This window comes from Lycorma delicatula, chromosome 1 (genome assembly GCF_047948215.1).
Source record: "Lycorma delicatula isolate Av1 chromosome 1, ASM4794821v1, whole genome shotgun sequence".
Lineage (NCBI taxonomy): Eukaryota > Metazoa > Arthropoda > Insecta > Hemiptera > Fulgoridae > Lycorma > Lycorma delicatula.
In genome coordinates, this window is record NC_134455.1 from 103,909,987 (window position 1) to 103,926,476 (window position 16,490).

At 31.1% G+C, this 16,490-nt stretch overlaps 1 protein-coding gene across 1 annotated transcript in view; it reads right to left on the bottom strand.

Annotated features, from left to right (window-relative positions):
- The window catches only part of kl-2 (dynein heavy chain 2, axonemal kl-2), a 408,181-nt gene that overhangs the window by 241,802 nt on the left and 149,889 nt on the right, over positions 1-16,490 (bottom strand). Inside the window, exons 34-37 of the mRNA XM_075354141.1 lie at positions 15,905-16,034; positions 14,628-14,790; positions 11,794-11,972; positions 8,919-9,110 (exon numbers count right to left, since the gene is read on the bottom strand). Of these exons, the coding sequence (XP_075210256.1) occupies positions 8,919-9,110; positions 11,794-11,972; positions 14,628-14,790; positions 15,905-16,034 (664 nt within the window). The remainder of the gene's footprint in view (positions 1-8,918; positions 9,111-11,793; positions 11,973-14,627; positions 14,791-15,904; positions 16,035-16,490) is intronic.

Genomic DNA, 16,490 nt, shown 5'->3' on the forward strand with positions numbered 1-16,490 from the left:
AAACAGTATAAAGGAGAAATACAGTATGATAAATAGTATGGTGTCCTTATAAATGCAATTCCATTAAAATCAGTTGAATTTTGTGAAGCTGTAAGAGTAATTATAGTGTAGCTATAAACAATCTAGAATCTGGAACAAATGATGGTAGATTCCAAACAAAGAAATAAAGGGAGCAAAAGCAAGTGATAATACCATACTTGCTAGATTTATTTGATTGATTACTTCCTTCTACATAAGAAAATTTCATACTTGTGGCTGTGTGCTAAATTAGTCCAATCATTTTTTATTTAATAAAAAATGATAGGATGGAAATGAAAAATAATGAAGTGTATATGAATAATGTAAATCTGCTTATTTCATGATGTATTAACTATAATGAATATAATAACAAAGAGATTAAAGGAGGATGTCACAGTTAACCAAATAGGATTTAGAAAAGATTTTTCAGTATTAAAAAATATCTTGCATTACAACTTTTGATAAAAAGATTGAGTGATAAGTTTTAGCTAATATTTTTATTTATAGACCTTTATAGTTTGAAAACTGAATAGTTTATTTCAATGGTTTGAAGACTGAAAGTAAAATTACGGAATTTGAGAAATCAGTTGCGAAAAATGATACCTTCATTTATTTAATTAATAATTTCAAGAGAAATTGAGCACAGTTGTAATAAGTAGGTAATAGAAGAGGTCTAAAACAAGGAGATGTGCCTTCAGTGAAAATATTTGACAGGATTTTGGAAGTGCATTTATCAGTACATACTGGGTTGGATTAGATATAAATATAAATATTATCTGGCCGAACAATTTAAGATTTGTAGAATTATTTTATTGATAAGAAAGAGCTTAGAAGAAATAAGAGTAATGTTAGACCTAAAAGAAAATAGTGAAGAACTAGGTCTATGACTGGTATAATGAAAACAAATTAATGACTTATAAAATATCCAAAATCAGAGCAAGAAACTAAATGGAAAAGTTATTGAAAAAATAAAACATTTCATTTATCTTGATTAAGATTTACAGGAAGAATTTTCATAAAATTAAGTTGAGTACTGCTAATGTAATAACAGCAAGCTGTTTCTTTTTGTTAATATGAATAATGTGATTTATATAAAAATATGATTTCTGCAATATGAAAAAGTCATATTTAGAATATGGCTCATAGTAAAATGAGAAGCGCTGATTTGAACAGTATACAGGCTGTTGGAAACATGATTGTAAGAAAATGAGATGAACTACTTTGTAATAACAGGTAAAAACCTAATAAAAAATGATTGAATGATTATCCACATGATTGAAGATATTTAGAGGGAGGCTAATGCTGCTGGAGATGAAGAAATGAAATAGCATATGGTGGTAATATCTGATATCAAGTACTGTAGGAAACTTAGAATGATGTATGTATATGTGTAAATGAATGATAAAGAAGAATTAATAAAATTATAAGGAGCAGAGTGAAGTACTTAATACTTTTATTATTATTTTTTTAGTTCTGATAGTTTAGTTTATGAAAAAATCCTAGTATAAGAGACATAAAAAAACAATAGATACTTAACAAACAATAACAGATGATGGTTGTTGGGTGACAGTAATTTATGTAGAATGCAACTTACATAAATGTTACTTGTAAAACAATACAAAAAACTGTATATTTTTTGTATTTTTATTTTTTTTATTTATTCATTTATTTTTATTTTTCTGTTGAGCAGATTGACTTTTTATTTCCCACAATAAGCTGAGTCCTGCACATGTCACTTCGGTTAGTGTGGGAAGGACAAGACAGAATCAAGTTAAACCATGGGGGATACAAGTGCTTTCACTGCAGAGGAGCGTTTGGTGGCTTTTGTGTGGGTTCATGTACGTCATAATAAAAAGAAGGCAATAACAGATATTTTGCGAGACTTCACTGCGTGGTTTGGAAAATCGCCACTATCATGCCCAACGTTATTTGCATGAGAGAAGAAAATCTTTGTGACGGGAACTGTTCACGATGCATCACGTAGCAGAAGGCCTACAACTAGCATTGAAAATTGTGTTGCTGTGGCGCAATCAACTGAACGATCGCCGATGAAGTCAACCCACAAGCAGTTTGCAGAATTAAGCATCCCATGATCGACTATGCAAGACACATGTGGAAAGACTTGAATGTTTCATGTTTTCGGCCATCCTCAGTGAATTCGTGGAGGCCATGGCAATGGCCTCCACCAGACAATGCAGTATGGGTGATAATAAAAGAAGACGTTTGTAAGCAATAATCAGTTGAAAGACAGAGTTCACATGGCATTTGAAAGGATCACCCTTATGTGCTGTAGCAGATGCACACAAGAACAGGGCGACGCATCAACCTTTGCATTGAACTTGGAGGAGTACACACTGACATTGTTGATAAATGAATCTTGAACCTTTGTAACAATGTGTTTAACAATAAATGTTAATGTTAACCACACATAAATGTTGAAATATATGCTTTTTGTATTCATTACAGTGTTTATCTACATATCTAACTGTACTATGCTATTAATATGTAAAGGGACTTTTCGCCCACGCTGTATATATATATTTTTTTAAATTTGAACTTGGTTCTATCCACCTATGTTGTAATTGCTACAAAAACTAAATTGCAATATTAGAGTGGTTTAAATCTTCAAACATATTTAAAAGATCTTGTTAAGATGAATATATCATGTCTAATATTTTTTCTGGATAATAAAGAAAAAAAAAGCTGCTTCAAGCTACCTCAATCATTTATCTCCAGAGTGCACCAGTGCAAGAATGCCATTCCAGTATTTCTTTTTGGAAGAAATAAAAAATTATTCTTTATATAAAATTTATTTTAGCTGAAGCCAAAAAAAAATAAATTATAAAAAATCAAATATGATTTGATTGACAAATATGATCCTTTCTTTTGGATATTCGTAGGCAAATGGTGACAAAATAAGTCGCTAAAACTCTAATTCATGAAAAGGCTAAAAAAATTTTATATGAAAAAGACAAGTTTTGCTTCTTATCAGTGTAAACATAGAAATGAATGAGCTTTTTTATTACATTCTCATGCAGTCTGAGTTTGGACCATATTCTTGTGACCATAATACAAAATCAAACGTTACTGTACTAGAATATTTATGAGTGCACCCTTGTTTATCTCAACATAAGTCTTATTTAATTATCTTAGAAGATATATTCACTTAAAATTTATATTAAGAATAGAGATCCTTTTATTAAATTATCCATTTCTATTTTTAATATAAAAACCTCAGACATGCTTTTGAGTGAATTTTAAAGATAAAAATGGGGGGTAAAATGACAGGTGAAAAGAATGCCAGAAAAAAATGCCTTGCCAGGTATCAAATCCAAGATAAGCAGATCTAGAATCCAGCATGAGAACTGCTAATCTATTTTTTTTTTCCCAGGGCGCTTAATGAGGTGTTTTTATCAGCGCCCGGACACAAATGTACCATAGTAAATGATTAAAAATTAACAATTAAAATTACCTTAAAAATTAAAAAAAATGTAAAACGCCTATGCAGAATGCTACGTTCGAAATAAAACCATACATAAAAACAATATTAAAAATAACATAAAATAATACAATTGGCAAACATCAAAAGGTAGAAACATGATAGTTTTAATCAAATATTTGAATACAGATGCATGGGCTTAAGAAATTGTAAGACATTAGACATTAGTCAATATCAATATATTGTTGCCTAAGATATTCTGTATGATAGGTCCTATTTAAACTTCTGACATAATGCTGTGTAATAGACACAGTCCACAAGGATGTGTTGAAGCATTAGTTGGGAGTCAGCAAACACAAATGGGTGCAACTGTCTGAATCATCTGATACCCATGAATGAGCCTAATGTGCCCTATTTGTAAATGGCAAATAATAACCTCCTCACGATGGTCATGCCTACATTTAGAGCCCCACAGTGATACAGTGCTCTTAAATATATGAAGTTTACTGTTAATGATAGACGTTCCAATCACTTTGCCACTCATCATCAACCACCCTCTTCAGAAAACTAACAAAATGGTTGGAAATAATACGATTAGTAAAAGGGGGCTAAAACACTCTTCTGCCGTACGATCAGCACACTCATTGCTTGAAATTCCAATATGACTAGGGATCCAGCAGAAGCTCATGGTGGTGTTACGGTAAGTAATTTCAACGATAACTGACTGTATGTCACAGACAATAGGGTGACTGGAGTTCATGTCACCACTTATCACCCTACAAGACATTAATTGAATCTGAACAGATAAGTACGTGTCGGAATGTTGGGCAAGTATATTTAAGGCCTAGTTAATAGCATATAGCTCCACGAATAAATACACTTGTGATGCTAGAAAGTCCAAATATATATATTTTAATAGCAACTACAAAAGCAGCCCAACCAATAGAATTATCATGTTTACAGCCATCGGTATAAACTATAGCATCTGGATTCACGCAACTTACAATATTACAAATTCTTTCTTGAAGGATAACCGGATTCGTGTCCTTTTTTTAATATCGACTGACACTAAGCTGCCAAGGGGATAATAACATTGAGTAGCAAGAAGTATTGTAGGCAATCGTACATTTAGAGATACGAAAAGCCAATGAGCTATGGTAACTGCAGGAGCAGTAGATCTAGCAGCTCATCATATCAATTAACATGCTGGTTTGTAAATATTGCAACAAAGGTAGGATGATTTGGGTGCGCTTTGATATGAAGTACATAGGAGCATATCATTTTGGTTTCATCTATTCAAAGAGATGTCTCACCAATGGACAGTGGCTCACCACTGAATACTTACCACAAGGCTTGAGTGAAATGTACCTGTAGAGAGATGAATAAATGAATGATTGAAGGAATCCAGTGTTCTAAGAGCGGTGGACTAAGAGAACGAATAGGCCACACAGTCGTAATCCAAGCAAGAACGGACTAGAGCTCAGCAGAATCGCAACATGCAGACTTGATCACCACCCCAATGTGTATTAGACAGAAATCTCAGCATGTCTAACATTTTTAAACATTATACCTTCAAATGTGTTACCTTTAAATTGTTTTGTTTCAAATGTTATATCTTTAAATGTGTTACCTACGTTAATCGTTGGTCAAACCACATTCTTAAAAATCTAACCTGCGTGCATGTTCAACTGGTTCACCATGAACAGTGTAGGGTCAACATTTCCCCTCAAGCATGAAAAGCAAATGCATTTCGTTTTTTCTACAGAAAAAGTGAATCAAGCCATGTTTTACACCAAGATTCTAAACATGTTATTGTGTTTTGGAGCAGCCTCTCACTAACAGGTAAAGTTCTGAATGCTACATAAATTGAAAAATTATCAACAAATAAAGAACACATAACGGGTTTTCGCATGCAGTTTGCTATAATATTTCTAGCTACGGAAAACAAATTAATACTTTTCAATAGGTATTCCGTTTTCTAGTGTAAAATTTTCGGATACAGTCACTCCAACTCTAACTCGCAGGAACCGACTTCTAAGGAAACCCCTGATAAATGCAAAGAAATTTCCTTGTATACCCCATTCATGCATTTTATTTATGACTCCTTTCCTCCCAAGCTGGGTCATACGCTTATTGCATATCGTAAAATACAGCAACGAGGCGTTGGCGAAGTAGGAAGGCGTTTGAAAGATCAATAGATGTCTTGGCAGAAATCGCATTGTTTGGGGGTAATTAGGGAGTTTCTCTCGAGGTACCACACTAAATGACAGTTTACCATTCATTCCATCAACTTGCACAGGATACTGGTTAAGAAGATAGGACGATAACTTGAGGGGCATGATCTATCTTTATCAGGTATCAGTACGGGAATCAGTACCAATATTTCTGCCCAAGAATCTGGAAAAACCTGATCAGAAAATATTTTATTGTAGAAGAACAAAAGATGTTGTAATGCAGTATCTGGGAGGAGTGATATATTGAACTATCACTTCCAGGGGGACTTGTCATGTAAATTATTCAAGGGGTATCTCAGCTCATAAAAAAAGAAAGGTATGTTTAATTCATTCAATCACAAATAGGATATTTTCTGTGTGAAACTGACCTAAACGAGTTTCCAAACCTGTTCGCCACGTCAGTTGGATGTCATTATTTTCCAGTCCAGTCGGCTGTGATCTACATATGGCCCGAACTTTTCTCCATACAACAGTCGATGTCTATGAAGTGGATTCTACATAGTTCGCCCATGATTTCCGTTTAGCACACTGAATCACTTGGCGCAAACTGCCCCCAAATTGCAGATGACGCAAATTAATTCAGTTGTAGCATTTCGATTAATTTATGCAAAGCCCTGCGACGTTCTCTTAGTGAGCCTGCAGTCTTCATCCCACCAAGGAACAGCAGACTGCCTTGCCTTGGGAAGGCAAGGCAATTCAGTCTGTTTTCTAAACCAGCCATGGCTGATTTTTGAGACAAATCACTATTATCAGCTGAGATAACAAGCTGTCTATGATCGCTTCCAAAGAAGTTTTGGAAATGCGCTAGGTAAGATGAGAGAGATCTACCAAAGTCAATCAACTATAGTGCCTTGGGAAGAACTTGATGAGCTCCATGAATAATGATGGGCATTGAAATCGACAAGTAAATAGCAACTACGATAAAGAAATCTGGGCAAACAGACTAGGTAGATCATCGTTACTGATATCAGAATTTGGAAGAAGGTATAAGTTGCAGAATTCATTTTGAGTGGCACAAATATCTTCACTGAGACTACAGGGATGTTTGTCGCTTGCAGAATATGGGCAGCTATTACGATTCCTTCAAGAATATGGCCACTACTTCAATATCCTCTGCCCTGAATTTGATAGTTGCTTATTTGCAGATGTATCCGCAAATGGATACATCATCCTGGAGATGGAAGTGAATCTCCTGCAGACACAGTATTAAAGGATTTTCCTCCTTCACTAGGATTTCAATGCCTCACAGCGAGAACGGAGACTGCAAATATTCCATTGAATAACATTTGTACACACAAATACTCTTTCCCTGTTATACACAAAACTGCGTGCAAATTATTTCTCAAATACTATCCGGTATTTCTTTTTGCTATTAAAAACTTTTTGAAATTGCTTTGCTTCTTCAGGCACTTCATCAGCCTCCATATTATTGTAGAGAGCTCAAGTTGTGATGGGAACTTCGAAGTCTGGGAGGTCAGAGATACCATACCGGGCGACAATTTATTAATTCAACCCTTCATAGGGATCTTGGTAGTTTGCTGCATTCCTGGTGCAGTGTGGATTTTATTTGTTGGTGTACCGTCTGATGTGGTGTTCAGTAAACCACTGCTGGTCTTTCCAGCAAGTATACCTTTCTTGTTTGAACTCTAGTTAGCTCGGAAATAGTGGCTATGAGCAAAGCAACCTGATCAGATAACATCTGAATAAGCTGTTTTAACTTACCGCAGAATCTGTACTGTTAACCCACATTTGCTGGGGCATGTCCTGATGTAGTGGTGGCAAAAGAGATGTATGTCTGGTTTAACAAGGTTTTTGGGAGTGAAGTGTTTTTTTATATTTTCTTTGTGCAGTTGGAAAAGACAGCTTTTGCACGATATGAATTATGAGAATTGTCTTATCTTCTTTAAATGTTGGGCAATCTTGTGAGTGGGCAGAATGTGATCCACCACAGTTAGCACATTTTTTCCTTCTTGAAAGGTAATATCGTTGTAACCCTTTTTAGCATGTCAAGCATATACTGTAGATTTCAAGCATGTTGTAGTGTGGCCATATCCTTGACATTGGAGACATCTCTGTGGGTTAAGGATGAATGGTCGTACACAAACTGACACCTACTCTTATTTTCTATGGTGGTATGGAAAGGGTGAATGTTAGTATAAGAGAGGGAGTAAGTAGGTTCTTCTACACCTCGGCTGCTATTCAAAGATTTTTGGCATACCACTTTTATATTGATGCCCCCCATATTGGTAAGGCACACGAGTGATCAACTCTATTAGTCAGAACAAATCAACTTGTACTGATCCGTCTCATAATTCCCTGACTTTTTTGGTGAACCATTTGAATCTGTTATTACTTTATTAGGAAAGGTGAGACCTTTTGGAAAGAGCCACCTTCCTGATTGTTTTGGATAACTATACTGTGGACAGTATCCATCACCATTTAACATATTTTACAGAGTTCTTATCCTCATCAGACAAAGCTGAGTGAGATCTTTTCACATGACATTGTGTGGTGTGGTTTTTTCAGATGGACTACCAAACATCATAGGGTTTTTCTGAAGACTCTTAATTATGGTCCCATAAGTACCAGGGAATTACACGACCACCTCTGCAGAGCCCATGTGTACAGAGGCTAGAGCTAAATATAACTGGATTTGGACAAGTGCCCAGAGGGCATCGTTTGAGACTCACTACTAGAGCCATCCACCCATCGGTACAATAGTTTCCACTTCAGGTTACGGTTATGTTTCATTAAGTGTCACAACAACACCAAGTTTAAGTGTAAGATGTCGTCATGTAAGGGTAAATGTTGTAAATTGTGTGTGTTTGGTGTAAAAGGTTTAGCAGCTCAGTGTGTAGTGGGAAGTAAAGCTGCCAAGGCTAGGTATATGGGGACGCTAACCCCCAAAATATTAAAGAGTAAGATTCCCCATCTGGAATAATTACATTAATTAATTCAGCCTTGCTCACTAAATTTGTCTTTGATAAGGTTGTTATTATTGTACTGATCAATGATTTGAATGGAAATTTATAAATATTTGATAAAAAGATTAAAACAGTTTGATAAAAAGGATACTAAATAAACCTTTCTTGTTAAAAAAAAAATATAAAATTAACACTCATTATGGATTTAATACAAACAGTAATGTCATACACATGTAAGTTTTCTGGTTATTTACAAGTTTTTAAAAGTAATAATAAATTTTAAAAATAATATTTTTCTCTTACCTGGATTCATAGTAATAAAAATACCACATGTAGGAATAAGTTTGATTTCTCTACTTTCAAATGTGAATGATTTAACATTATGAGCTAATGCTGACAGAATGGAAAGAATTTGCTGTGCAACAACTGACAGTACTTCAATGTTAATACGATTAAATTCATCAAAACAACCCCAGGCACCAGACTGTGCTAATCCTAAAATAAGAATAATGCTTCTCTTATTATTATGTACAAAATTATTGTTATTAATTTTCATTAAAAATTATTTACCTTTTGATTAAGCTACCTTCAAAAAAAATTTAGATTTAAATTTAAATTTTCCTTAATTTAGTAATCCATGATGTCAGGTAAGATGACATGAATTACTATTGTTGGTCCATCATAATCAGTCAATAGTTAGAAAGAAATAATATTGAGGAAATCTCAAACCATTAATCCTAATATGGTGGTACACTATTTTGCTTGAACATTACATGGAATGAAACAAAAAGCACCCTGTGTCCAAGCACATGTCACCTATTATTATTAATTTGGTAAAAGGCAAAAAAGCCATGATGATTACACCAAATATTCAGTTTAGCAATATTTCTCTGATCTTCAATCATACGAGCAGATTTTTTTATGCCAATAAATTGTTACAAATCATGTTCTTAAATGTTTATTTTTGTTATAAAGAACGTATTGTAATAGTAAAGATAATTTTTTCCTGTTTAGCCTCTGGGTAACTATTAAAACTCTCGACTTTGAAATCAGCTGATTTGCGATGACAAGTTAGCCACTAGTTCAGCCCAGCAGGCTTCTAAAGATCTTACAATTAAAGCTGTTTCTACAATTTTTTTACTTAAAACCTTCCGTAGCATGCAGGACTAGTGGTATATGAGATAGCAATTTTGTAGCCAATTCAATATTTTATCTCATTAGTTAAAATCCCAAAGATATCTAGAACTAGAATTGAAGAAACTGAGGTACTGGTGCAACAACTGGCCAAAGAGACCTAGCTTTTAATAGCCCACCTACATATGTAGGGGTTATTTTAGAAATGATGGTACATGCCAACATTGGTTGGAGCATGTTGAGTTGAATGTTTTAAGAAAAACATGATTGAGGGTGTAAAGGGTACTTTGTTCACAGAAATCTGTGAACATGCAGTTTAGGAGAGTTTGTTATTTCAATTTAGAGTTTGTTAAGTAATATATCCTTCACTGATTTCAATATTTCTAATATAATATTTTTCTGAAATATCTATGAAACAAAAGTTATAAAAATGGAATGTATTACACATTTTAATATTTATCCCTATTTAAATAAATTAGCAAGGGTATGAAATTAGCAGATGTGTAACATTATACATTCATTCTTCTAGTATATATTATGATTTGATCAGAGTGTTCAGAGTAACAATTAACTTTTATCTATAGTTTGATGGCACTGATTCACAAACAGTTATGAGATGGTGAATAATTTTTTGCTCTTCATGAGTATATTCAGTAATAATGTAAATGACAACTGAATAATAATTCAACATTTTCATAAAGTGTTAATTAAGAAAATCAGTTTTGGTATGTCTACAGTCATGAACAGATGCTGATGAGATTATCTGATGCTGGTGAGAATATTGAATTGTACTGAAATCATTCTAATGTAACCTTGTCCAAATCATGTATCATGCACATTTGGAATTTTAGTTTCATACATACTAATACTGATTGTCTGAGTTGAATGATGACCATGATGTGCTGCTTTTGCAATAGATTTGTAACAGTTTGATTAAGTCATTGGAAACTGTTTACTGCTTCTACAAGATGCTGATAATGGATTTCAACATCACTGGTTTCCCATTGGTGACAGTTATTTAGAAATAGCAGATAGCTCAAAAATCACATATGTATAGAATTTCATTAATTTGATGATTTTGTTAATTGAAGAATTTATGCTGTTGTTCTTAAGTGTTGAGGGTTATACTGTACTTTGTACAATAAACAGCATTTCTAGGGAATTTAGGTATATTGAGAGATATGTATAAATACACTTTTTTTAGACTTTGTTAACAAAAATTATATGGTTAATTTTAAATTGTATCCACTAGTTAATAACAAAAAATAAGGTTTCTATTGGAACACTTATGAATTATTACTTCATCCTCAGTCAAAAAAGTAAAATTGCACATGATCTTGGAATTTGAAATTCTTCTCGTTTCGATTTTGATCAGAGTTGAGTGATATTGATACTAAAGTTGATAAATATCTTGTTAATATCTTTATCTCCAGTGTTTTAAGTAATTTTGTTTGCTGCAGTATTAATAAAACATAATGGAGGTGTACCTACATTACAGACTTATGTTATCAGTACAGATATGTGCAGTTAGTGACAGCTGATGACATCAGTTATCACATGTACATCTGTTAAACTGATTTACAAAGCTCCAGATCAAAACCTCATCAGAAAGTAATAATTTTAAAAATCTAGAAAACTAAGCCTTGGAGTAATAATTTTAAAGCCAAATCAAAGATATAAATCAACCATACTCTCCAACGTTATGGTTAACCACTTTAATCATAGAATATTTTGCTCACACATTAATAAAACATAAGTCACATAATGGAATTACTGTTAACAATCTTCTTAGCAAGCCATAATGCAAGCTTACTGAGAAGAAGCAGGTAACAAAGAATTTGTATCATAGTTAAAAAAATGAAGGGAACTATATTTTTATTTAATTTCTTACATATGTTTACTCTATACAGAGAGTTCCATAGATCATGATTAATTTCCATTAACAAGATTAATGGAAAACTACTTTCCCATTAATTTTCTATATTGTTACCATTATAATTTATAGTAAACTAAAACTTATTACAAAACTCAGAAAAACTCTTACCAGCAAACATATGTCCCATGCTTTTGTAATCAAGACCTTCAGAACAGTTGATGACAATTACATAATAAGCTAAAGACTTTCCTAAATCTTTAACAGTCTCAGTTTTACCAGTTCCTGCTGGGCCTTTTGGACTTCCTCCTCTGTGTAAGTGAAGTGCTGTAGTAAGAGTAATGTAACATCTGTAAAATATTTTAAAACCAACTTCAATTTTTTTTTTACAAATTTAAACATGCTTTAAAATATTTACAGAAATTACTATTTCAATGAAATTAAATTGTAACATTCTATAAAAAGATTTCTTTAAGAAAAGTATTTTAGTGTGAACATTCTTTTACTACTGCCACTGGTTTTCTTCTGGATATAAAATTCAAATTATTGAGCCCATAAGACATGGGAAAAAGAAAAAGTAACCATTCATATCATTTTTTATTAAAAAGGCAAGCGCATGCAGTTATATTGGGAGGTTACTATTGCCCAATAAATTCATATTTCTCAGTGCTTGTCTTCTAATAAAACTAAATTATAAAAATGCCATAAAATTTTGAAATAAAACTAAAACATTATTTATAAAACATAAAATAACAAGTGATATTTGGAGAAACAGATCATAAAAGGAGGGGACTCAAAAAAACTGAAAAATTTATGAAATGAAAATGAGAATAGAAATCTATTAAAAAAAAATTACTAAATAAATTGTCAATATATTTATTTTACAGATAATCATGAAGGGAATGCAAAGGGCTTCCATAACAAATAAAACATGTTTTTTGTAACATTATTGAAATTAATTTACATCAGGAAATTAAAAGAAAAAAAATATCTGATGTGGACAACACATGACTTCCTTGTATACCTATTAAATTACGTTTACACACTTTTAAAATGAAAAGTATATAAAATTTTATTTCATTAAAAACTATAAACTATATATATATATATATATATATATATATATATATTATTTATTTAAAATGGATATTTCTGTTGAAATCTGAAAACTGAAATTTTTCACAATCACCATACTTTCTTTACTTCGTACAAGGAAGTAATAATTGCAAATAAAGCTGCAGTACCTAAAACAATTCATGAACAATGTTGTATATGTCAAAAAAAAATAAAAATAATAATGGAATACTTGTTTTATTAAGAATCTTTTTTGTTTATCATGAAATAATATTTTATTTAACTACATAAGCATACCTTAGGCTATGTAAAAAAAAAGGATGTTAAATATTGCTCTGGATCTCAGTAGCCTTGGAATTGAATCTCCATGGTCCTCATGTCCTGATGGAATTTATTAGTTCATCACTGTCAAAATTTTCCAAAAAGAAAGCAATAAACAAGAATGAAAAAAAAATGTATTTTTAATAACATTTATCCCACGGCAGTAAGACTTAAGAAGTTCTTGTATTTAGTTCTCTTATTTTTTATTATTGAAAAAATCCTTACAATCTTTACAAATGAATTCCATGTTGCGAATTGTTTTTTTTTTTAGTTTTCCTTCAAAAGTAGAATTATGAATCATTTTCCAGGCCCTGTAAATATAAATTTGACACAATTGTGAAAAAGGTTTTCTTAAATATTTGTAGCCTTTTCCTTCTTTACTCAACCTTTACAAAATTTTTTCAAGCCTTTACATTTCTTATCAATCCTAACTTGATGTGATGCAGAAGAAGATGATTCTTTCTGGAGTGCAAAAGAGACATTTTGATAACCTGGTTCAAAAGTTCTTTAGCTAGTTTTTTTTAACAAATTCTTTGTGATTTTTTGTATCCCACAAACATAAATACTGGGATTGTTTGTGAAACCACCTTATGACTTATTAATATAAGCACAGCCTTCAAACCCCATAAACTTGCCAATTAAAGTGTTTGTAATTAATTGTATTCAGAATGGTATCTTTGTTAAGATAACTTTATTTAACTGAAACTGAATAAGTAACTGGAAAGATAGCTTCCTATTTCAATTGTAAACTAAAACTGGTTTTAGGCTGTATTAAGATAAATCAATTAAACGACATATTTTAATTTTATGTTGGAAGACAACATACGTTTCTTGTTGTAAGACAAAAGTAGTGCAATTTTTAGCTTGATTTTTAATTTTACAACCAAAATAAAAAAAATTTTCCTTTTTTTTGTTACAATAGCCTTGTAAATATAAAAAAACTTAAAAATAAAACCCTAAACATTACAAAACTTTTATCTGGTAAATTTTTACAAGAATTGTGGTGCAACATTTTGAAAATAAACTGCACTTAAAAAACAAATGTTCATATTAAAGAAAGATTACCTCTCTACTGGGGGTAATCAGACAAAAAGATAAAATTGCGATTTAAAATTGTTAAAAACATCATTTTCCAATTAAATTAAAACAGAAATAAAACTAGGTTTTTTTATTCGATTTCTATTTTATTTTTATTATTAATTTTGACTATAATTTAATTTTGTTTATTAATAACTTCATATTTTGTATATATGAAATTTTTAATTTTTAATTTGATTTAAAATTTAAAATTTTGTATATAAAAAAAAATTAAGTTTTATTTCTGTTTTTATTTTAAATCTCAATTTTAATTTTAATATGTAATTTGCAATGAAAGATTTGAAAAATTATAGAGCAACTGATGGTATGAGGTACTTGTGAAAGTGCTCTTGCTTGGATTATGGAATAAGGTAGGTGGTGTACATCCTACTTAATAAGGTAGGTGTAATTTTATTAATTCTGTACTTGGGTTGTTTGGTTTAATATAATTTATTTAGTTCAGAGGAATATGAATGATTCCTGAAAAAAAATATATACACAAACGCACATTAAATCAATTTTTATAAAAATACCTGTCTGTCAATGGTGTAATCACTAGTCGTCCAGAGTTACCAAGATATTCATATCCATACATAAAATGCGTGTTAGTTTGTCTGACTATGCAGTCATCTACATCCCTATCCCAGTAAAATCTCAACTGTGACAACCATTCAAATGCTGATATATCCAAACAATCTAGAAATAAATTAATGTAGAACAAATATTGAAAGACATACTTTTTAATTATTTTATTTTTACCATCCTATTTAAAATATTTTTGTATCATTATGGTTTAATGAGTTCAGAATGAATATACAATCTACAGATAAAATTCAATTCAGCTGCTAAAATTTCTTCACAGAAACTTGATCTTGATTTGAGACAAAACTAATCATTTATAGAATTCATTAGCAAATTATAAAATTTATTGCAGTAACTTAGCAATTTTATTTGTTTGGAATGTAGAAATTAAGATAGATGCAACTTTAGCAACTGGTTTTGATATTGAAGTAACAGCAAACCTTGAAAATCAACTTTTCAAAGCCAGCATCTATTTTTAACTTTTATTTTTTGATGATTAAAGAATTATTTTCATGCAGATTGTTTAATTAGGATCAGATCTTTAGATTTTACCAATCTGCATGAAAATAATTCTTTAGATTACCTATATATATTTTAAAGATGTTAATACATTTACTGATGAGGTAATGAGTAGATTAGTTAATCTTTATATAGTCCATTTTTCAAATTCTTTATTTTTCTAAAGTTTAAATTATGACTATATTTATTTTAAAAAACCAATTTATTATACAATTAAGTGTGTAAATAATGTTATATCAAGATATACTGTATATTTATCTGGATCTATTCACTAAATAGTAATAAATTTAAAAAAATATATTTAAAATGAAACTTGGAGATAAAAGAAAAAAAGTATAAAAAGGTACACCCTGACCCTCCGTAGGGGAAGATATCCTCCACCAGCCCCTCTGTTCCAAGCCCTTATGGACTTTACCAGAGGTCATCTTCGAAACCTTGGCAATCAATCACTTCTCATTTCATTTAATTTTGACTTTTCAACAAACAATTAATAAGGGAAAGAAATAACAGTAAACATATTTCATGCTTTAATTTACATCTTATTTTTTATATATAAAAGGTCAAATTTTAGATCTATGTATTGTGATTTACATACAAAGATATCTTGAGCGTGCAGCTATACAAATACAGTATGGTAAAATAAACAGTCATTTAATTAAAATATAGCTAACAAAATGATTAAAAATACATTATGATAAAAGTTACTTACTGGCTTTGTACATCTTATCAATTACATCTCTGGCATGTATTTCTATTGTAACCAGTGCGACCACTTTTGAACGTTGTAATTTTGTTAAACTTCCACGAATTGTTTCTGAAAATTTTGAAAGGACCTGATTCTGTAAAAAAAATAGTCCAAGAATGTTACCAATGATTACTTAACAGAACAAATTTAACAAGAACTGCAAAAATCTTAATTGAGCCAACTCGCATAATTGTATTCACAATTTTTGTAATGTTCACTTAACATTAATAAAAACAAAGGGTTGGTTTATAGAAAAATTAAAAAAATGTTTCAGTTTGAATCTCATGATATTTTTTCTGAAAATCTTTATAAAATAAAATGATATCTTTTATCATTATGCAGATGGAAGGGAAATAATTTGGGAATGCTTAGATCTATTGATGATAAAAACAACAACTTAGTTAAATGAATAATAACGTGGACCTACACAAAGTAATCTCAAAAATGAAATTTGTTTTTATTTTCTGGTGACAGCATATAATAACTGGTACCCAGTTGTTTCATATCCTACTACATTAATAAATAAAATCTGTTATTTTATCAAAACAAA